Below are 22,877 nucleotides of genomic sequence, written 5' to 3'. Positions count from 1 at the left end.
TTTTCTCGGTGTTTATGCACCTGTTGATGGGTGGAGTTTGTGGCGTCATCATGGAATGGGGGAGGGTATTATCGACCTGACAAAGAGCAAAGGTGTTTACTTTACACTGACTCGAGAGAATATAGGTAAATAAGAACATTTCTGGATGTACTCGTGATGGCGATTGTCTTTGTATTGTCTGTAATCTATTTGATTGAGTCGCAATTATAAGTTGCGGCTGTGTTCTGGAAAAATACAGTAAAAGAAAAAACTTCCGTGTTACTGAGAAACATGAAAGGAACACTGAAACTCAAGGTGCTTGCGCTCGTGCTCTGCATATTTCCAACAGGTAAGTTGTCATTCAAAATAACTGACAGTCGTTAAAGTGGAATATTATGGGATGTTTACTATCACGGTTATACCGCTTTTCAAATATTTTCTGCAAATTCTGTTAGTTCAGTGGCGAGGTTAATGATCAGCAAGTGCAAATATGACAGGCCGATAAACCCGATCACGTGATTTACAAGCTTAATGCCAGCTAATATTATTATTATTTTGATATTATGTTTTATTGAACCTTAATTCTTTTTATATAGGAAAATAGTTCTTTTTAAAATATTTCATTGGATAAAAATCGTTCTTTGTGAGTAAAATAATAATACAAAATAATAGTGACTGGGAAAATCGTTGGCCAAAAGTTGTGGGAACCCTAATGCAAGCAGTATGTTTATTGATCTCTCTCCCTCTCTTTTCCCAGAGTTGTTGTCTATCCAGGTTAATGTTCCTCAAACAGAGAGAAACACAATGCTGTTTGCTTCTGTCACTCTGCGCTGTGACTATTCCACCTCTGCAAACCCACAAGATGTCCTGGTCACATGGCGATACAAGTCCTTCTGTTTGGATCCAGTGCTGGAATACTACTCAGCTGGTGAGGGTGAACTGAATATAGAAGGCTCGAGTGCTGCAAAACTGTTGTGTGCAAAGCTTTTAATGTGACCCTGTATGGTTCTCTGTTTCTTCAGCATATCAAGCAGCTCTGGGTCTGAAGCAAGACCCAGCCAATGATTGTCCAGACATTCAGCGCACTGTCCGCATAGTGATTCAGAAAAGAGGCGTCGGTGAAGCTACTCTGGGAACAGAGTATCGAGAGCGCAAGATATCCATAAACAACAGTGAGTCTTGACCTACTGGAGCTTAAAACTCTGAACAAGATGTTTTAACCCTGTAAAGCCTGATACATTAAATAATAGTAAGAAAACCCTTTTTAAAAATGGATCAGTTTATTGAACTTTTAGATAAATTAAAAAATAAATAATAAGTTTGCATATTTGATACATCAGGCTTTTATAGCCCATAAAGAATGACATAGTGAGAATATGAAGCTCATATTCGAGGAGAAAATATTTTATCCAGAGGTCCATAGTGTAAAAATATTAATAAAATATAATAATAAAAGGCCTTTGACTTACTATCAATTAGAGGGCAGAAGCCATGTAGTAGATTGTGTGCAACAGTAAGGCTTTGATCAAGTAATAATTTATAGTATTTATATTTATAATAATAACAGGAGGGATTTTAGTGTTAATTACAGTGTAGGCAGCTATGTGACAACCACTGGTGTACACAGAACCACAGTCATTTGAAACAATGTATTACAATCTCAAAAACATTAATCAGGATCTCACATCACATTAAATCAGTGTGTGTATATATATATAAATATATATATATATAAAGCCAGCAGTCTTATCAGCCTGTAGTCCAAGACTGGTTGCCCACTGAAGCTAAGCTGAGTCTGGTCAGTACCTGGATGGGAGACCTGGGAAAACCAGGTTGCTGCTGGAGAGGTGTTAGTGAGGCCAGCAGGGGGCGCACACCCTGTGGTCTGTGTGGGTCCTAACACTCCAGTATAGTGATGGGGACACTATACTGTCAAAGAGCACCATCCTTCGGGTGAGACGTTAAACCTAGGCCCGGCTCTGTGGTCACAAAAAATACCAGGATGTCTTTCGAAAGAGTAGGGGTGTAACCCCGGCATCCTGTCCAAATTTGCCCAGTGGCCTCTGTCCATCATGGCTTCCTAATCATCCCTACTGATTGGCTTCATAGCTCTGTCTCCTCTCCACCAATAAGCTGGTGTGTGGTGGGCGTTCTGGTGCAATATGGCTGCCGTCGCTTCATCCAGATGGATGCTGCATATTGGTGGTGGTTGAGGAGATTCCCCCCTTCTATGTAAAGCACTTTGAGTGCAGAGAAAATATTATATTCATTATACATATACAATTCATTATAATCAATTCATTATACAATGTTTCATTATACAATACAATAGAATATAATTCATTATAATCATATGTTTTCTAATTCTTCGTTTTGTATGTGTGTTTAACAGATGCAGACCTGGTTATCAATGAGGTCATGTGGTGGGACAATGGCATGTATTTCTGCTCCATCGACGCAGCGGGAGATGTTGTGGGAGACTCCGACAAGGAAATCAGACTCGTTGTGTATCGTAAGTATTAACACACCAAAGACTTTCTTTTAACCACAAAAATGTTTATAGATACTTTTGAGGTCACATGCCCTCTTCCTCCCAGACTGGCTGACTGTGCTGCTTATCATCCTTGGGGCATTGCTCCTTATCATGCTGCTTTGTATCTGCTGCTGCCAGTGCTGTCCTCAGAACTGCTGCTGCTATGTCCGTTGTCCCTGCTGTCCTCGTACTTGCTGCTGCCCAGAAGAAGGTATTCACCCGCATTGAAGTGTCTTTGTCTGTCCATCTACCAAACTAGGCAATATTACATATATTCACAGTGTTCTAATTCTACTGGTTATCAGGTTCTTAATATAAATGTCTACTGATGACTGACTTCACATAATAATTGATTAGTTTGTCGATTTTTTATTTATATATATACTCATGTGTACATATATATTTATACAACTGGTAGACTATGATAATAAGTATATGTATTATTTTAAATAATAAGAAATGTTTTTATTATTAATAACATGATTTATATTAATAATATTAAATATGAATATTAAACAGCCCATCCTAAAAAGTTGTATTGTATTAAAATGCAGTAAAATACTTGTTCATTTGTCTTTTTAGCGATGATGCGCCACAAAATGATGCGTGACGCTCAAAAAGCAATGGTACCATGGCTCCATGGCCAGCCCATCTATGCCCCCATTGCCTCAAATGCATCTTCTCAGGGGAACCCTTTACTTTATTCTGGTCAGTTTTACTTTTTTACTAATAACTGTTATCTTATCTTACTAATTTCTGCTAATAACATTGTAGCTTCATCAAAGAACAGTAATGGAGTGACACTAATAATATGTTCTCTACAGGGTCTTTTTCTGAACCTTCATCTAAAAACAAACTTCACATGGCCCCGATGGTTAATTATGCCCCTCAACCTGCCCCACAATTCGTACCTCAGCATGGATTCCAGGCCAATGGCAGCATTAATGGAAGTGTACGTGGCAATAACCAGGTGTTAGATTTTCTGGAGACCCAAGTAAGAGGGATGGACATGGCCGTCCCGATGCACCAACCTCAACATCACTACACAGGAGTCCCGCACCAAAACCTTCAACATCAATATGCAGCCCCACAACCCCAATATGTAACGCCACCACCTCAACCCATACAACAAGCTGTGTCTTTTTCAGCCAGGCCGCCCAGCATGCTCTCAGCCCTGGACGAGATGGGTGTCCAAGGTGTAGAGCGCAGGGTCATCCAGCTGCCACCCATCGTGGGCCGAGCGAAACAAAGCTCTCGACGGCCCAATGATGGTGGAAGACCCCGGCAATCCAGTCAGTCCAGCAGTATCTCTAACCGCAATGGTCATCATCGTGATAATTCCTGGAGGGAGCCAGCATCTTCACGGAGAGGGATCCCACGCAGCTACAGCGATGAGTCGGACTGGGATGATAGGCGTGGAGGTCAAGGTTCAGCAGGACGCAGGGGAGGTTCAGATAGGTCTAATCCACGTGTTCGCAGTAAAGGGGAGCTGCTGGAGGAGTTGGAGCGTGCGACAAACCCTAGAGACAGGAACTATTCGCCTCGTAGGGGCTCCTGGAGTTCAGACGAGGACGACGGTTATAGAAAGGGAAAGCGATCTCAAGGGAGATTGACTGAGAAACCTCCAGCTTACTCTTCCATTGACATTTTGCCTGGTCGCAGCAGGAGGAGCCACCACTTCTCGGTAAGAATGTAGATTTATGATTCGTTCATCACTAAGAGACTGTGATTTATATACTGTTCTCCCAAATAAAATGACATACTTAAAGGGATAGTTCACTTAAAAAGGAAAATTCTGTCTTCATTTACTCACCCTCATGTTATTCCAAACCTGTATAACTTTCTTTCTTCTGCTAACACAAAAGAAGGTATTTTTAAAAGTGTCTTAGTTTGTTTGACCTTCATTGTATGAAAAAAACTTCTTCAAAATATCATCTTTTGTGTTCCTCAGAAGAAAGAAAGTCATACAGGTGAATGAAATGAGGGTAAATGATGACAGAAGTTTAATTTATGGCTGAACTCTAAAATATAAAACTATCCATTGGGTTTGCTGACATGAAGAGATTTGAACAAAAATATAATAACATTTTTTGTATTTTTAAATCACTTTCAAAAAGTGTCTTCTAAATGAATAAAAGTGCATGTAAATAATTGTTATTGTTTTTCTCATCATAAATAATCTCTGTCTTACAGGATAAGAGCTCTCGCAGTGGCACGAGCGTTGTGATCTGAGTCGTCATCCTTCGTTTCCAACCTGATTCTGTCATTACCCACTATCTACAAATGAATGTCCATTGGACTACTGTCATTGGGACTATTGTTGCACTTTAGAACAAGAATTAAAGGAAGGGTAGGCAATTTTCTAGCAATAGCAAGCTAGCTTTGAAAGCATAAGATTTCACCTTTACTTCAGAGCATCTCTAAAGCCATGCATGCCTCCTTCAAAACACATGAACGCATACAGTCAAGTTTGCAAAGTGTCACGAGACGAGAGATGGCGTTAAACTACCTCATGTCTCAAACATAACATTACAATAATAAACAGCATAAAAAACTTAAAGAGCACTGACCTGCACCACCTGACTGCTGCAGATTAATTTCGGCGTTGATAGTGTTGCCATTGAAATTGAGTCACAAACCGCTCTGAGTAAAACGTCACAGGTTTCCATATCTTCCAAATTACAGTAGTTATAGCATGAACTCAGCATAAGCTCGTTGTTTTGGTTCAGGAGGAACTGTAAAAGCTGGTTGCTGTTTTGGTTGCAGTGCTCAGTGACTGAAGTCTGTCTAACTCTGCATAGCATGAAACACATTGATGATATGTGATGTCTGCGTGAGCAGGGTGCGTGGAGGTATGGAAATAGATACGTTGACAGGCAATAGTTACCACATTGTATCATTACATTCAGACCGAATACAATTATTGGGCGAACATTTTATGGTCCTACATCTTCCATAGAAGATATATATAAATATATATACATATAAATATATTTAGACCACTTAACTTAGTGATTGCTATCAGGATGTGAAGAGACTTTAAACCAGCATAACAAAAAATGTTTCTGGAACAAATTGCCTACCCTTGCTTTAACCAGTGATCATAGATGGCCTGCAATAGACCCCTGAAAGACAGTAAATGCACTGTACATCTTTTTTTTTCTTTACACATTTTATGTATTTTAAATTGATTTTTAGATGTCATGTGATCACTTGAAAACATTTTCATACTTTTTATAACTTTGTACTGTTTTCACTGTACATTGTTTAGTTATTAACCACAGCAAGGTTTTTGGTATTTGATCAGTACAATTTACAGATGAGACTTTAAGATTGATGGCACTTCAGTGAAGGTTGTACATAAAAGAGCATCTTTGGCTCGTTTAGGTTTTCTGTTTACTTTTAGTTAGTCTTTGTCTGGAGTAGTTTTAATATTGGATTAGTTGCTTTGTTTGTTGTCTTTCACAGTGCGGTTATCCAAATGCAATCCTTGGGAAGATTTCAGTTTTATATTTGAGTGTATGAGTTGGCTACATATTGTTATTAGTTGCATTTAAAAGACAAGCAGTACCATTCTTTAACATGTACTCAAAAGAACTTTACCTACGGTTTCCAATATAAAAAAAGGTCTTTGGATTGTCTTGCTGAGAATTGATGTAGACATTGATAAACTGCAAGCAATAAAGTTACTTTTACATGTTTTAAATGAGAGATTTCTGATCTTTTGAATATTTTCCAACATGCCATTTATGCTTTTTCTTTTTTTAATATGGACCCATGGGTCTGAAATAAAGAAATATAAATGCAGAAATGTACACTTTTCAATTAAAATGTTTGTTAATAATATCAAAATGCTTAACTATATTACTACAAAGAATACGCGGTTTATGGAGTATTTTGTGTGGGTTTTTTTTGTGTTTGTGCAAGTTTGACCATACAACTTAACTTATAAGTTTGAATGTTGTGCCACCTCATGATTCATGTTTGAATCGATTCCGAGAGACATACACGATTAAGTGTCTTTTTATTCTGCATATTCTATATGCATACGTTTGAATCTAGCCTGTGGTTTGAACCATAGACTGTAAAAAAAACGTTTGAGGAACAAACAAACAAAACAATGGGGGAGCTAGACCAACCAACACATTTTCTGTTTATAGCTCCGTCACTCGCATCGCCTCATCCTATTGGCCACTTCTGTCCAAGTGGGGGCGGGCCCAATGCGAGAGCGTTGGGATTGGGAAGCAACAGTGTCAATGTTAAACAAACCTGGATCGTTATCAGTCGATTCCAACATCATCTACAGATAAGGCTGGTCAGTGGAGACAGGCGGCAGCAGCAGCAGCAGGTCAGCGTTTGGATTAAACCTAGTGAAGCAGAAAGTGCCGGTGGACTGACTGTTCTCAGGTAACGTTACGCGGCTTTGCTAGGAAACAAATGTCTTACAGAACAATGCTGAACCTCGCTGTAATGTGCATTTGGCCTCAAACATTAACATTACCGTTGTTTAACTGAAGAAGCGTGGTGAACATCTACAGATCATAATACAATACTTAAAGAATTCTTGTGGCTATAAGCATGTGTTCTACCTAAAGGCCTTGTTTACAATGGTAGAGGACGAAGTTGCTGAACCTGCCAAAATGTGTAATGTTAACGTTAGCCTTTTACGGTAGTGATTTATTATTTGCACAGCGGGAGCACTTTATAATAATAATAACAATATTAAAAAAGATATATATTGACCACAGTTTATGATTGATATGACCATTATTCATATTACTGTAAAATCATTTAGTTGGAAAACCCATCTTAATTTGGTACAGTAGCTGGTCATTTTTTGGATAGTCAACTAAAGTTACAAAAACCAGTTTGAACATCTAAAAGCTGGTTTGATGAGCTCTAAGGTAGCACAAAAAAAACATCTATTAAACCAGCGTGAACTGTGACCAGTTGCAAAAACTGCTTAGACTAGCCTTACTAGTTGGTCATCTCACTTTTTTCCCCTTTAAGACTGGTCATAACTTTTTTTTTTTAATTAAGTTACTAAAACGAGTAGATTAGTCTAATTTGAATCTGAAAATACTGATTACTTGGTTAACTGTTTGTTGTTAAGACTAGTTCTTAAGATACAGTCTTAAGCTAACATACATAGCTATGTTTATGCAACTGGCCCCTGTTTTTTTGGTGGAAACCATGATTATACCATAATGAAATTTCCAAAAGAATTATCTCTGAACCTGAATTCTCTCATTTTGCAGGAATCATGAACTCTCTCTCGGGCAAGAGTGTGCTGGCGCTGTGCAGGGTTTTCTCCAGTCCTCTGTCACTCCCTCCTGCTCTCATAGGGACAGTGAGGGTCTGTCACACAGGTGTGAACGCCAAGGGCACAGTCTTCACCAAAAAACGAGGCTATGATATCACCAGGAACCCCCACTTGAACAAAGTAAGCATCTTTAGGGTGCAAACGTGATCTACGTGACAAAGCAGGCATTAGATTGTCAGCAGCCGGTGCTTTGATGTGATTTTATAGCTAACATTTAATAATGCTAAAGTCCCCAGAGATAAGAAATGTGAAAGTGGCATTGTGAGATCTTTAATCTGAAGGCAAAGTCTGAGTTTGGCCCCTACCAACAAGCATTAATATGAAGCATTAAGAGAGGATGCTCTGAATATGCTTCTTAAAATCAGTTCATTATTGTTGCAGGATATGACTCAGGAGTTTTGCAAAGCACTTTTGGGTGGGTCATAGAAATGTGTAAATGTTTCTTTTGCACTCTGTATCTTGTTTGCAAAGACTTTCAAGTCGGAATGAGATGTGGGATGAGGAATGGGTATGATTAGAAAGTGTAGAACTTAAAAGCCATGACAAATGAAAACTGCTAGACGTAAATGGTGAGTGGAGAATATAACAGGGGAGGGTGGCCATGCTTACTTCCCATTGGTCAGAAATAAATAGATCCAACATGTGCTGCATCTACCCTAAGCTGTAAGTTTGCCCAGCGCAGACACACTTGCAGGGTGATAATTTGTGTTCCAACCAAACTGTAGGAGGATTGTGCATTTTTCTTTCACTTTCGCAGCTGTCACATGTTGTTAATGAAGTTATGGTGCTGTTAACAGGGTATGGCGTTCACCCTGGAGGAGAGGTTACAGCTGGGAATCCATGGCCTTCTTCCTCCCTGTTTCCTCTCTCAGGATGTCCAAGTGCTTCGTGTCATGAAGAGCTACGAGACACGCAGTAACCCTCTCGACAAGTAAACAAACTTCGTTGAAACATTCAGGATAAACTCAGCCTGATCCATGCCAAATGAAAAGCACAGTGATGATACTTTTATTGGTCCATTTCCCATTCATACTCAAAATAACCATTCTAACTCTACAGATACATATTGCTGATGACCCTGCAGGACAGGAATGAGAAGCTTTTCTATCGTGTGTTGACCTCTGACATTGAAGAATTCATGCCAATTGTCTATACTCCTACTGTGGGCCTGGCCTGCCAACAGTATGGCCTTGCATTCAGAAGACCAAGGTGAGGTATCTAGACCTGGAACGACTGGTTTAGCCAGACCAATTCTGAATCAAATGCTTATAAACACTCAGACCAGTCCAACCAGTTTTTCTTAGCTGCATGGGGGGGGGGGGGGGGAAAGAACATATAAGGAACACATGGTTTTGATTTTTTTTTTTTTTTTTCCTAGAGGGCTGTTTATCACCATCCATGACAAGGGGCATATTGCCAGCATGCTGAACTCATGGCCGGAGGAGGACATTAAGGTATGTGCAGAGTGATAAAGTGTCATTCAGTGCCAGTAGATGGACGTTTCATTGTATGTGCATTAATAGGCCATAGTTGTGACGGATGGAGAACGAATCCTGGGCTTAGGAGACCTGGGTGGCTATGGAATGGGCATCCCAGTGGGCAAACTAGCTCTGTATACAGCATGTGGAGGAGTGCCACCTCAGCAGTGCCTGCCTGTGCTGCTAGATGTTGGCACTGATAATCAGGTAAAATGAGATTAGCATAAATACACTACTGTCAAACGAAAGGTTTGGGGTCTGCAAGATTTTGTCTTTTTGAAGTCTCTTATGTGCACAAAGGTAGCATTTATTTGATCAAAAATACAGTTAAGACTAGTATTGTAAAATATTATTAATATTTAAGTAACACTTTTCTATTGTAATCTGTTTGTAATGCATCTTATTCCAGTGATGGCAAGGCTGTTTTTTTTAAAGCAGCGATTTGTATATAGCCATTACAGTCTTCTGTGTCTCATTTCTTCAGAAGTCATTCTAATATGCTCATTTGGTGCTTAAGAAACAATTCTTATTATTTTTGTGTAATATGTTGTTCGGAATTCTTTGATGAATAGAAAGTTCAAAAGAACAACATTTATTTGAAATAGAAGTCTTTTGTAAAAATATAAATGTATTTACTGTCAATTTCATGCAACCTTTCTGAATAAATGTTATTTCTTTAAAAAAAATCTTACTGTCTCCAAACATGGTTTCATTGAATTTACAAACATGATTGTCCTGTTGTCTTCTTTTATCACATTTCTGTTTGTTTTTGTTCAGACTCTCTTGGATGACCCCTTGTACATCGGCTTAAAGCACAAAAGAGTGAGGGGCAAAGAATACGATGACCTCATTGATGAGTTCATGCAAGCTGTCACTGACAGGTATGTTTGAAACTAAAATTCTGAAATGAAAGATAATTTACTCACCATCATGTTGTTCAAGTCATTGTTTTGAGCTGATATTTTCACTGAATCAGTTGATCAAGTTCACAAATCCGGTTTGAATGATTTGTTCATGAATAAGATATTAAGTGATTCATGCTTTCAGCTCAATGATTCGGTTAGGTTGTTCTCAAGTTAACAGTTAACTAAAGGGTAAGATTATGTTTGTGAAATACTTCCAGACTGTAAAGATATGCCATATTTTTTTTTCAGGTATGGGATGAATTGTCTAATTCAGTTTGAGGATTTTGCGAACAGCAATGCCTTTCGTATTCTCAATAAATACCGCAACCGTTATTGCACCTTTAATGATGATATCCAGGGTAAGTATGCACACTGTAAAATCAAATATATTACATAGTACTATAATGATTTGTATTCTTTATAAAGGAACATGTGTCACTTTTATCAAGAGCCATAAAACTGTTTACTTATCTCTTTCTCTGCCTTTTTCAGGCACAGCTTCGGTTGCTGTTGCTGGGATCCTTGCTGCTCTTAAGATCACAAAGAATAAACTCTCTGACCACAAGTTCGTATTTCAGGGAGCAGGAGAGGTAATGTGCATTCAATTGAAAGATGTTACAAAGTTTTACTGAGAAATAGCAAATACAAGACCCATTACAAATCACTTATAAGCTTAAGGCCCGTTCACACCAAGGACAATAACTATAACAATAAGGATGTTGTTCTAAAAATCGTTCTAAATGAAGAATAGCAGAGTCCACACCACAACTATTACGGTTAAGGCACAGAGACAAGATATCATTGGAGTCACTTTCAGAATTATTTTTTTTTCCAGCTGATGAACAATAAAAACATTGACAGCCAATCAGAATCCATTCTGCTTTGAGAGCTCAAGCATTTAAAGCGGCCACGACAGAACTGCAGAGATTAGAATAAACAGAACGATATCGTCCGCTGGTGTGGACACAAATATAGTTATCTTTCTTGGTGTGAAGTATGAACGTGCCTTTACAAAAGTTATTTCAGGATGATCAGATGTGTTGGTCTGTGTTTGTCACATGACCAGGCTGCCTTGGGCATTGCTCACTTACTGATAATGGCCATGGCCAAGGAAGGTGTATCTCATGCTGAGGCTGCCAAGAAGATTTGGATGGTGGATTCTAAAGGCCTAATTGTCAAGGTAACAATCAAACCCACACCAGCTTGTCTTTCTTTGTCATTTCTTTCATTAAAGCTATATTTTTCTTCCTCCTCAACATCTGAATATACAAAAGTATGTAGGCTTAATTGAAACTGCAAATGCATCAATTACAGCAATAAACTGCATTTGAATGCTTCCAAAATTAAACATTATACCAAAACTGTTATTTTGTGTCATTTGGGCATTTAGGGCAGAAGTCATCTGAACCATGAAAAGGAGGAATTTGCACATGAGCATCCGCACATCAAGACTCTAGAGGAAGTGGTGGAAACTGTTAAGCCCACAGCTATAATTGGTAAGGAGTGTTTACCTCTATACCACTTACCTCTATATACTTCTATACCAGTATTATTTTAGTATTATTCATATACTGTGATAGCATTTATTCATATTTTGAATTAGCTTTTATAATCAAAATAAAACCAAAAATAAAATCATTTTAATTATATATTTTTTTTTAATTGTAGTTGAATTCATTTTTAGTAATTTTAGTACTTCAACTTATTTCAGTCAGTTGCCAAGGCAAACATTTTCATTTTTCTAAAAATTAAATCTAAGTTTGTTTTATTTACAGAATTTGACAATGAATACTAAGCAGGTTATGAAAATGAAGGATTGCAGAAACTCCTCTCATGTTTTTTTTATACTTATAATAGTGCGTGGTGAATCTTAAAGGGTTAGTTCACCCAAAAAATGAAAATTCTGTCAGTATTTACTCACCCTCATGTTGTTCCAACCCCATAAGACCTTCGTTCATCTTCGGAACACGAATTCAGATATTTTTGATGAAATCTGAGAGCTGGATCACTCCTCCATTGGCTTCTTCAGGGATTGAAACATGACAGCCCCGAAAAGTTATTAAAGACATCGTTAAAATAGTCCAAGTGACTACAGTGGCTCAATCTTAAGTTTATCAAGCGACGAGAATACTTTTTGTGTGCAAAAACAAACAAAAATAACGACTTTATTTCAACTATTCATGTCCTTCTCTGTGGGCCTTGAGTCAGTTAGCGTACTGTGATTGCGTAGAGCTACGTCACACGTAGGCTCACTATTGGCCGACGCTGGTCATGTGGGTGATGCATGTGACGTATATCAATCAACAGAAGAACTGCGCTATATCACTAGTGAACTGACTCAAGGCCCAAAGAGAAGGAAAAGAATGGTTGAAACAAAGTCGTTATTTTTGTTTTTTTTGCGCACAAAAAGTATTCTCGTCGCTTGATAAACTTAAAATTGAGCCACTGTAGTCACTTGGACTATTCTAACGATGTCTTTAATAACTTTTCGGGGCCTGCAAGTTCAATCCCTGAAGAAGCCTATGGAGGAGTGATCCAGCTCTCAATTTCATCAAAAATATCCTAATTTTTTGTTCCGAAGATGAACGAAAGTCTTACGGGGTTTGAACCACATGAGGGTGAGTAAATACTGACAGAATTTTCATTTTTGGGTGAACTATCCCTTTAATAGTTTTTAATTTATGCTATAATAATTGCAATGGCATATTGAAGCCATTAGGGGCATAAACGTTTATATTTTTACAAAAGTCAATGTATTTCTGTTTATAATGCTAAATGCATAATAGTTTTTTAATGTTTGAAAATGTCAAGTTCGTTGTTTATAATCCCATCTATCTACAGGTGTGGCTGCTATAACTGGTGCTTTCACTGAGAAGATCATCAAGAACATGGCTGCTTACAACGAACGTCCAATTATTTTTGCCCTCAGCAATCCCACAAGCAAAGCTGAATGCACAGCAGAGCAGTGTTACACACTTACTGAGGTAATCTTCAGTGAAATCAAATGAATAAAACTGCTGAGAGGGATGTTAACTAATGGTCTCTTATTATAGCATCCCATATAGCAGTTTCAGACCAAATACTTTAATGGCATGTGTGTGTATCACAGGGAAGGGGCATATTTGCCAGCGGAAGCCCCTTTAAAAAGGTCACTTTGGCAGATGGGCGCAGCTTCATCCCTGGCCAGGGAAACAATGCTTATGTGTTCCCTGGAGTCGCATTGGGAGTCATTGCCTGTGGTGTTCGCCACATCTCGGATGACATTTTCCTTACTACAGCAGAGGTAAATGCACATGAAGGGACGCAACAATAGTAAACGTGAATTTGTGCTTCAGTACAAAACGCATTGATTTCAATTTTTTTTAATGCGAAAGCTAAAATGAAGGATTTGATTTCTCTTTTAGGCGATATCTGACATGGTTACTGAGGAGCATCTGGCTGAGGGTAGACTGTACCCTCCTCTGAATACCATCCGAGAAGTGTCATTCAAAATTGCTGTTAAGGTCAGTAAGTGTTCCCATATGCAGTTAATGATGATGATTACTTCAAGAACAGGTCTTATTAGCCAACTCTACATTTCGGCACCCATAACAAATATGGAATGAGACCATGCTAAATTAAGAGATTTATTAATAGCAAAGTAGGTTGTCAGAGTAGTCTGTATAGCACCGATGTACTGTGAAATCTGTCCTGTTACTTTTTCAAATGTTAGCACTAGTGCTAGTAAACAAAATCAAAATGTATTAGCACACAGAACAATGTGGTTGTTGTTAAATTCAGAGATTAATTTTGGCACCCATAAGAAATATGGAATGTCATCTTGCTAAATTTAATAGATTTATTAATATAGCAAAGTACACTACTATTTAAAAGTTTAATGTCAGTAACTTTTGATTTAAAAAAAAAATACTTTTACTCAGCAAGATTCAAAAGTGGTATTACAAATGTTACAAAAGATCTCAGTGAAATACTTTAAAAAATTCAAGTAGTTTTTTTTTTCTTTCACCAGAGAATCCTGAAAAAAATTGTATCCACAAAATATTAAGCAGCCCAACTATTTTAAACATTGATAAAATCAGCAGAATGATTTCTAAGGGATCATGTGACACTGAAGACTGGAGTGATGGCTGTTGAAAATTCAGCTTTACCATCACAGGAATAAATAATATTTTAAAATGTATATTAAACAAGTTGTTTTAAATTGTATTCATATTTTACAATATTACTGTATTTTTAACCAAGTAAATGCAGCCTTGGTAAGCTTTTCAGATATTAGCCCTAATGCCAGTGAGCTGAAATCGGTGCAAAATCAAAATGTATGATCACACACACAATAATATATATTGAAGTAACCACAATAATACACTAGCATACAACAAAGTAAACTTCCCCTCAACAAAAATCAGCTTCAAGCAAAACTGCTGAATGTTTACCAAAGATTTGATGGCATGAAGTTTGCAAACATTTGTTATAGTTCCAAAAAATAGCAAAGTAATCACAAATGGATGAATTTTGTCTTTTCGCAAGTTTTAATTGCAAAACTGAGCAAGTCTGTCACTGTACTCTTTAGTAAAGCAATAATTTTGTTCACTCTCTTTTTCTTTAGATTGTGGACTATGCCTACAAGCAGGGCATTGCCTCTTCGTACCCTGAACCCAAAGATAAAGAGGCCTTTGTTTTATCCAATGTCTATAACGCTGACTATGACTCCTTCACTCTGGATTCATACAGCTGGCCCAAGGATGCCATGAAGGTTCAGAACGTGTAGATTATTTGACCATCAACCTCTCTAAAGGGATATACTTGTATCAGTCACATGCCTTATTTCTCAGTTCATAATCATGACGATATACACTCCAGCTCCAGGCCACCCAATCCTAAAACACTACATGTTCCCACTGATTTGGCACGAGATGAGCTGTATCCGCTGTGGGCTAAAAGCGATAAAAGAATGCAGTGTTCATTCAAGCTCAAAATGTCTTTAGATCAGTGGCTCAGTTCAAAAGGAAAAAATTCAGCTCTGTTTAAAGAAGTTGCAAGCTTTTTCCCACTTTATTAGGCTTGTTTCTCAGTGGTCCTCCTCTCCAGTATATTGGTTCTTCATTATTGTTCTGTCAGCTCTTTCATTTATTTCTAAACAGTTATCCGCTCCAAGTATTTAGTACCCCTGCAAATGCAAATTTCAGTGTAGGGAGAGACTTTTTTTTGAGACACTGGGAAATGACAAACTGACTGGTTTGAATGTTTGTTTGTGAAGGGATTTTTATCAGGTAGGTAAAGTAGTTATCTAATGTGCTGCTGTGTGAATTGGGCTCTCATGCAATTTTTTTTTTTTTACAAGTTTCTCCTGTTGTCTACACCAAAGTTTGTCTCATTTTAAATGTATAATTGTCATGCAATGAAATTGGAAATTGTTAGATTTAGCATATCTGTTTTTATTTAAGTGTCCACACGAGAAGCGAGCTATATGCCTCTGTTCATTGCAGCATGTGGAATTGTTTTTAACGTTGTTTCTCATTTTGGAATATGCTCTGCTTATTATTAGTAATGCTTGACTATGGAATTATATTTTCAGAAATTCAAGATTTTAAAGGAACAGTGACTTTTAAATAAACGCTTAAAAAACCAAATGGTTTAGTTTATGAGATTGAGCGTCTTGGTCCTAGGCTTTGGACTGATGTCCAGCTCCACCTCTCTGGACGTCTAATGGGTTGAGGGATAGAGTTATGGTGTGGCTGCTCACTGTAGAGCAAATGGGTGGAGCTTACATCTAGCCCCTCCTTGCTAGATGTCCAGGGAGGAGAAGCTGGACATCTGCAGTGAGCACCACTTTGGTGGTTTGATATTCTAGCTCCACCCATTAGGCCCAAATTACATTCAGAGAGGGGGAGCTAGACTTCACACTCCACCCATGGCTCTGAAGTGAGCAGCCTCTCAATAATTTAGACCTCTTATCCACATGTACAATTCTCACTTCTCAAATAGCCATTCTCAACTTTTTCCCCCTCTGGTTTTCAAACTTCCTCTATGCTCAGTTTCGGTTACAGTTAAACCCTTATGTTTCCTTGATGGATTGGCATCCATTAAAACAATTTTTATAAAGAACAGTCCCCGATGGGAGATGAGCCTCTACATGAGTAAATATTTTTTACTCAAACAAACTTATAATTTTTTACTAGTAAAATAATCACTAATCTGCAGTGCCAAAGATTATTCAACAGATGTTTTGACCAAAAAAAACCGGATGCTTCAGGAATTTATTTTGTTCAGTCATAAGCAACACTGGATGATGGATGAGGAATGTTAAGAGCTTCAATCCTTGAATTAAAATAATTTTCTCTCTCACTTGCAATGGCATCTCTGCTCTGATGTTCACCAGTGAGAGGTTGGGAAAATAACTTGTCCCCTTCAGCAACCTGTCACTCACATGAGATTGCAGCAATAGCAAATAATTCAATCAATTCCAGATGGACAAAATCAAGTCCTGCCCTAATTTGTTTTCTCTCATTAATGACGCTATTTCACTTATAAATCACAACAGGGTAGAAAAGATTATAAGAACTTCTTTTTCATGCCAACTTATCATGTTATGTCACCCTTTAGTAGTAGAATCAGACATGAAAATGTTTTCAGCTGTAAATAACATAAAAATGGAATGGGACAAATGAACACAAAAAAGGGAAGTGTTAAATAAGGCACATTGACTGTAAACAACTCTTCCAAAAAAAAATCTGACTAATCATACTTTTGTATACATACAATACAACATAACTATACATTTTTGGATCATTCAGAGGTAAATGTAGATTGGGAAAAATATATCAATGTTTTTTAAAGCCATGACGGGTAAAATAAATATAAAAAGCCAATAATTAAACTGAACAAAATGGTTAATTTTACACTTAGACAAGCTAATGCAATCACAGTTTACCAAGGCACAAAAACAGATGTTCTTGCACTCATAGTTTATAATACTCTTATGTACCTTCTGTAATTATGTCAACTTATTTCCCTAAATGTTATTTACAAACTAAATAAATAATATATATGAATTCTTAATTTTTATTAAACGGATTCTGCATACCTCCGAATATTGCCATTAAAATATAAAGGGCTACATTAACTGTTTGCTTTTGTATTTATAATCAACAAAATCATTATGAACATTTGCAAGCCCAAACGGATAGCAAATAATGGCTGAATAGACGGCAAAAGGGCTGATCCCAAAGGCAGAGGTTTGGAAGAGTAGTACTCTCACCAGTTCCTTAAGATTGCCCACAAATGTCAGAACCATTATCCTCATGGGCAACGCTCCGACATATAGTGCAACTGCACCTCTGGTGACCCGAGATCAATTCCCAGCGCAGATCATTTTCCCCTCTCTAAAAAGGCTAAAAATACAACTTAAAATAAATATTCCTCAAATATGGCAAGAGAAGTTAAGCCTTGCATTAGCTCTGCCTTCTCTTTCTCCTTACTGGGCAGATGTGGGAAAGGACAAAGTTAAGCATGTTTGATATAATGTCAGGTGGAGGGTGTAGCTGATGAGGGTGGTGGTGGGCCAGAGTCATCTCCCAGGCGTCCACCAGCTGGACGTTCAGACCTTTAAACATGGCTCGGAGCACTGCGTCAAGCTGTTGAGAGTACCAGTCGCTGTTGAACATGCTGGACTCGGGGTCCAGTTTCTGGAGATTGGCTGTGCGGATCAGGACCTTAGTCGCTGGTTCTCGGTTCAGCAGTCGGATCACCGCCCTGCGGATGTGGCGCAGGCGTCGTATGTAAACCTGCACTGGGAAAGTGCTGAAATGTGACCAGATGCTAATAACGACCACCGTGTCCGAGCCCCCTCGTAAGCCGTCCAGCTCATTTGAGATATAGCGCATCTCGGCCGAGAACACAGACGTGAAGCGGATCGGCGGCCCGTGGCAGCGGTATCTCAACAGTATGTTGTGGTTGCTGTCGACTGCCATGTACGGGCCAACATTCTTCGGGCTATGAAAGTTGAATTCTTTAAGCTCTATAATGTTAAGGAGAAAAAGGGAGTGAGATGTAGATATGAATCAGGAAAAGAAAAAAGATTGATGCCCACCCAAACAGAAAATGTTTAAAATAATTCTTTAGGATGAGGATATATGGAAAAACTCATCAGTCACAAACAAATCTCTCTACTTCAGTTGTCTCAGGAAACATTTACACTGTTGTTTTTAATGGAACCTATTCAATATGTCTATAATAATAATAATAATAATGCAAAATTTTATATTTATATTTATTATGAATAAAATGAATAATAGTAATATTATTATTATTAAAACTTTATATTTTATTCAATACAAAAACGTAACAAATCATTAAGAAATGTATTACTATAGTAATAATTCTATTGTAACGTAAATTAAACAGAGCTGGGTAGAGTATCCAAAAACTACTCAAGTAAAAGTACAAGTACTTATAGAAATATTTACTAAAAGTAAAAGTAATAATCTTAATAGTTACTTGAGTAAGAGTAAAAAGTATCCAATGAAAAAACTACTCAAGTAGTTAGTTACTAGTTACTTCGGATCATATAGGCCTATATATATATATATATATATATATATATATATATATATATAAAACACATGATATTATTTAGATATGTTTAATTTAAATGACTATTATTATCAGAATTAGATAGGGTATCTTTGCAACAAAAACAGAAGAGACAAGCATCATTTCTGCCATCTGGAGCCCGAAAAAAAAATTGCCTGTCCTTTGGTTTGTATAATAGTAATTTATACAACTACATTTGGATTATTAGACAATGTCGAAATAAAGTGACTCTACAGAGTTTTGCATTCAAAGGCATGTAAAGGGAACCATTGACACAGAGAAATGACCGCTACTGAACATCTGAACACAAACAACGATCAAATGCACATCGACGGATCTTCTTTGGTCTGTTCTCCAAAATGTAATCAAATGTATATTTCTGCAAGCATGTTTAAAACTGGTTAACTGTGCCTAAGTCAGGCAAAGGCATTTTTCAAGTCGAGTTCGCACGCCACTGCGCAATATACACACACATTACCGCGGGATGGCGGGTGTTCATTTCATAAACTGTGGACAATGGTAGCTTATTTAATGTAGCCTATAAATTAATGTATATGTCCAAAAAAACGGATAATGTCATACTTTGTAGTAGCGCTATCGTGGCGTAATAATCTGTTTGGTTGTAAAATGTAGTACCTGAATGAAATGAATCATTCATTCACAGACAGCATACGAAGATGTTCAACTAATAAAGATCTTCATCGCTGGCAAAAATATGATGCATTTGCAGATTTGCTTTCACTAGACTGTAGGTCAACGGCCACTTCATCCAATGCTCTTGATGTTCTTAAATCTTCCTGTTACGACTCCGAGCCGAGTGTGAATTGAAAGCGCTTCAGAGGATTCAGTGCGTGCAGAAACTGAACAGATCATTCAAACTGATTCATGAACCGACTTAGACAGATCTACCAACTTGTTTGATGAAGTCTTTGAACAGAATCGACTCAAGAGTGATTCATTTGTGAATTGAGCATCGCTCATGCCCATAGAAAAGATACAGCGCGCTTGGAATAAACTTTCCATTTAACAACATGCATTGCATTAAAAATAAAGTAACGAGAGGAGCGTCGCCCAACGTAACAAAGTAACAAAGTAAAAGTACAGTTTTTTCATTAGAAATGTACTGGAGTTAAAGTAAAAGTACTCACATTTAAATCTACTCTTAAAAGTACAATTTCTCCAAAAAATACTCAAGTACATATAACGAAGTACATGTACTTCGTTACTACCCACCTCTGAAATTAAATATAAAGTATATTTAATAACAATAATATTGTTATTTTACAGAATAACAGTAAAATGCTAATACTAAAATTCATGACAGTCTTAATTTCCAGACTGATCTCATGAAATGGCGTATGTATGACACGCCAATTCGTATTTCCATTTTTGGCGTGCCATCAACACGCATAATCGCTTTTCAGCGTGTTTATCAACGCCTTTGACTTAACGTTATATTACTGTATTATGTATATATAGATATATGACCTACCCCAACCCCGTCCCTAAACCTACCCGTCACTGGGGTTAATACCATTTATGAGTGTTCTCCTACCATCCTAGGAAAAAAAAGATCGCTCCACAGATGTAGATATAGATTTTGCTTCGTTTCGCTCGGACATTTAACGGCGTACACATACACGCGGAATCACTCGGACATTTAATGGCGTAGACATACACGCAAAAGATTTCGGCGTGGACATACACGCGGATAGCTCAAAATGCGTATAGATAACACGCCACTTGACTTGAAAGTGGCGTGTATGTTTACGCAAAGTCATGATGTCATGTTGTAATTTCTTTGCTTTCAAACCTAAACCATAGAGCTTTTATTTTAGCATAAAACACAAGAAAACCTTAAAACTTCTCTATTGTAGAAAACAGATTTATAAATGATTCTCATTACAAATTTGGAAAGATGGTTGTTGTATATTGCGTTTTTTAAATGCACATTATAGGCAACCCAAATTCACAGCGCTTGCAAAGATGACGTCTGTGTGGAGTGGCATGTACAGCTCTGAGACATTTAAAACACTGGATCATGAGCCGCTCACACATAAAGGCACACAGTATTTTAAGCACTGAATCTATGAGCTCTTGTTTTTTGCTTGTTTTTTTTTTTTTGACAACTCAAAACACCTGGATCAATCCTCACAGACCCCCCACCCTTAATTTGAAAAATGTATCAGATCTACACAAATTACCTATTTTGAATCCAAAACGTCATTTTTCTGCCGAAAGGTGTGAAAAATTAGCCAATAATTTTTGTGTGCTCTGGTTTGTTGACATTGGGTTGGCTGAAGAAAATTGTCTGATTGAAAATTGGCTGAATGAAGATGTGATCAAAACCACAAAAATCACCTTTAAAAAGATTTCCAAAAATATTACAGACCTGGAACATGGGCAATCAGATACTCGTACCACTGTCGCACAGTGGAGTCTCCATACATGTACACCATTTTCCCTTTAAGACACTGGGTTATGACTGAAGAGCCATTAAACTGACGCATGACGACACCACTCAACGGCTTCCATGATCCCTGGTAGTAGTAACCGGAAGGAGTGAATTTAAGGTGCTTCCCTTTGGTTCGTACTGGAAGGAAACAGAAATATTAAGGTTTATAAAAGGAAAGAAAAGTGACAATGAGGAAGTTTTGATTTATTCCAAACTGAGCAGAAGACCTTTTAGAATTAAAAAAATGAAGACGAGAACTTAAAATGGTTAATTCTGTTGTCAAGTCCTTGGATGTAACTTTGTGTTTTTACTCCCTGTTGTGTGTGAGGGTATACTGTACGTGTCTGTTTTCCTTTAGCCTTTGTGCAACGCACTAAGCTCACTTAACCTCAATCGTTGAATTGTTAAACGGTGTAAACTGGCAATTGTATTACTACTTGTTCCCCAGGTTTCAAGGACAAGGCTTAAGCCTAGTCCCAGACTAAAATGCACATTTGAGCTCTTTTAAGAGCGATTTGTCTCAAGATGTACACCAGTAATGTTTTTTTCTAAGGCACTTTTATACCAGCTACTTAAATGTCCAAATTGAAATAAGGCCTAATCCTGGCTTAATCTGGTGAGTGAAACCAGGCCTTAAAGGGGCTAACTTCGTGGGGAGTTGCGTGCCAATTTATTTTACAATCCATTTTACTCCTGTTTACGAAATAGCAGGGAGGTACGAACATGTCGTTTATTTTGCTTTTTGTTTTGATTTAGGAAAGCTAGAGGTTTTCTGTTTGTTATTTTGACCTGTCTCCCTCCTGAAGGTTTTTAGTTACTTTCCCTCAATGAACTAATAAACAAAATAAACACCTACTTTTGCTGCATTCAATTGCTTGTTCTGAGCGTTTGAAGTTTCTTGAGTAACAAAACAGTATATTACAATGATTTCTGAAGAGAAGACTGAAGTAATGGCTGCTAGAATTCAGCTTTGCCATCACAGGAATAAATAACTTTTTAAACTGTATTAAAATAAAAATAAAACAGTCATTTTAAATTGTACTAATATTTCACAATATTACTGTTATTAATCAAGCGCAAGTTTCAGTTCAGCTGTTCCACCTTCTCTAAATACCATGATTCAACAACCTAAGGTGGATATATATATATATGGACAAAAAAAAATATATGTCAGTATTTTTTGGCTGAATGTCGATATACGGAACATATCTCTGTATTTTCTACTTTTTACTATTTGGATTAAAAAAATATTTTTCTGTATTTATTTTTAAAAATGTTAATTCACATACTCCTCAATGTTATACTACAAACAATGTTCACAATGAAGACTATGAGAACAAATTTAGTGAAGACCATGTAGGCTATGCTATATATTATGTGCAAAAAAGGCTACAATCACATTACATTCTCACATTATTATCTAAAAAAATCATGCTTTTTAGTTAAAATCACTAAATTAAAAAATTAACCAAAATAAAAAATTAAGTACAGATTAAATGTTAACTGGAAAGAGGTCAGAGGAAAACACATTCACTCATCTGGGAATATAGAAATATTTGGATATTTCACAGTTTTATTTTAAAAAGGCTAGCCTAAATTCAATTAGACTTTA

At 37.3% G+C, this 22,877-nt stretch overlaps 3 protein-coding genes across 3 annotated transcripts in view; 2 read left to right on the top strand and 1 right to left on the bottom strand.

The window, feature by feature from the left end:
* The first annotated feature begins 44 nt into the window (after nt 1–44).
* Nucleotides 45–5,054, top strand: ildr1b (immunoglobulin-like domain containing receptor 1b). Its single transcript, XM_077215350.1, has 8 exons — nt 45–328; nt 737–907; nt 1,002–1,151; nt 2,372–2,491; nt 2,577–2,723; nt 3,095–3,220; nt 3,337–4,196; nt 4,706–5,054. The coding sequence occupies exons 1-8, from the start codon at nt 271–273 to the stop codon at nt 4,742–4,744; spliced, it is 1,671 nt and encodes a 556-aa protein (XP_077071465.1). The 5' UTR covers nt 45–270; the 3' UTR covers nt 4,745–5,054.
* Nucleotides 5,055–6,704: 1,650 nt separating this feature from the next.
* me3 (malic enzyme 3, NADP(+)-dependent, mitochondrial) lies at nt 6,705–15,848 on the top strand. Its single transcript, XM_077215347.1, has 15 exons — nt 6,705–6,919; nt 7,771–7,955; nt 8,633–8,766; nt 8,895–9,044; nt 9,214–9,289; nt 9,359–9,520; nt 10,091–10,194; nt 10,468–10,577; nt 10,711–10,808; nt 11,285–11,398; nt 11,609–11,714; nt 13,060–13,202; nt 13,328–13,501; nt 13,623–13,721; nt 14,825–15,848. The coding sequence occupies exons 2-15, from the start codon at nt 7,776–7,778 to the stop codon at nt 14,984–14,986; spliced, it is 1,812 nt and encodes a 603-aa protein (XP_077071462.1). The 5' UTR covers nt 6,705–6,919; nt 7,771–7,775; the 3' UTR covers nt 14,987–15,848.
* Nucleotides 15,849–16,458: 610 nt separating this feature from the next.
* The window catches only part of nxpe3 (neurexophilin and PC-esterase domain family, member 3), a 70,469-nt gene continuing 64,050 nt past the window's right edge, over nt 16,459–22,877 (bottom strand). The window contains exons 5-6 of the mRNA XM_077215349.1: nt 21,203–21,403; nt 16,459–18,235 (exon numbers count right to left, since the gene is read on the bottom strand). Of these exons, the coding sequence (XP_077071464.1) occupies nt 17,670–18,235; nt 21,203–21,403 (767 nt within the window). The 3' untranslated portion in view covers nt 16,459–17,669. The remainder of the gene's footprint in view (nt 18,236–21,202; nt 21,404–22,877) is intronic.

Source organism: Siphateles boraxobius, unplaced genomic scaffold (assembly GCF_051911475.1).
Source record: "Siphateles boraxobius isolate OS27281-9 unplaced genomic scaffold, OSU_SipBor_1 7, whole genome shotgun sequence".
Lineage (NCBI taxonomy): Eukaryota > Metazoa > Chordata > Actinopteri > Cypriniformes > Leuciscidae > Siphateles > Siphateles boraxobius.
This window is presented reverse-complemented; position numbering and strand designations above follow the sequence as displayed.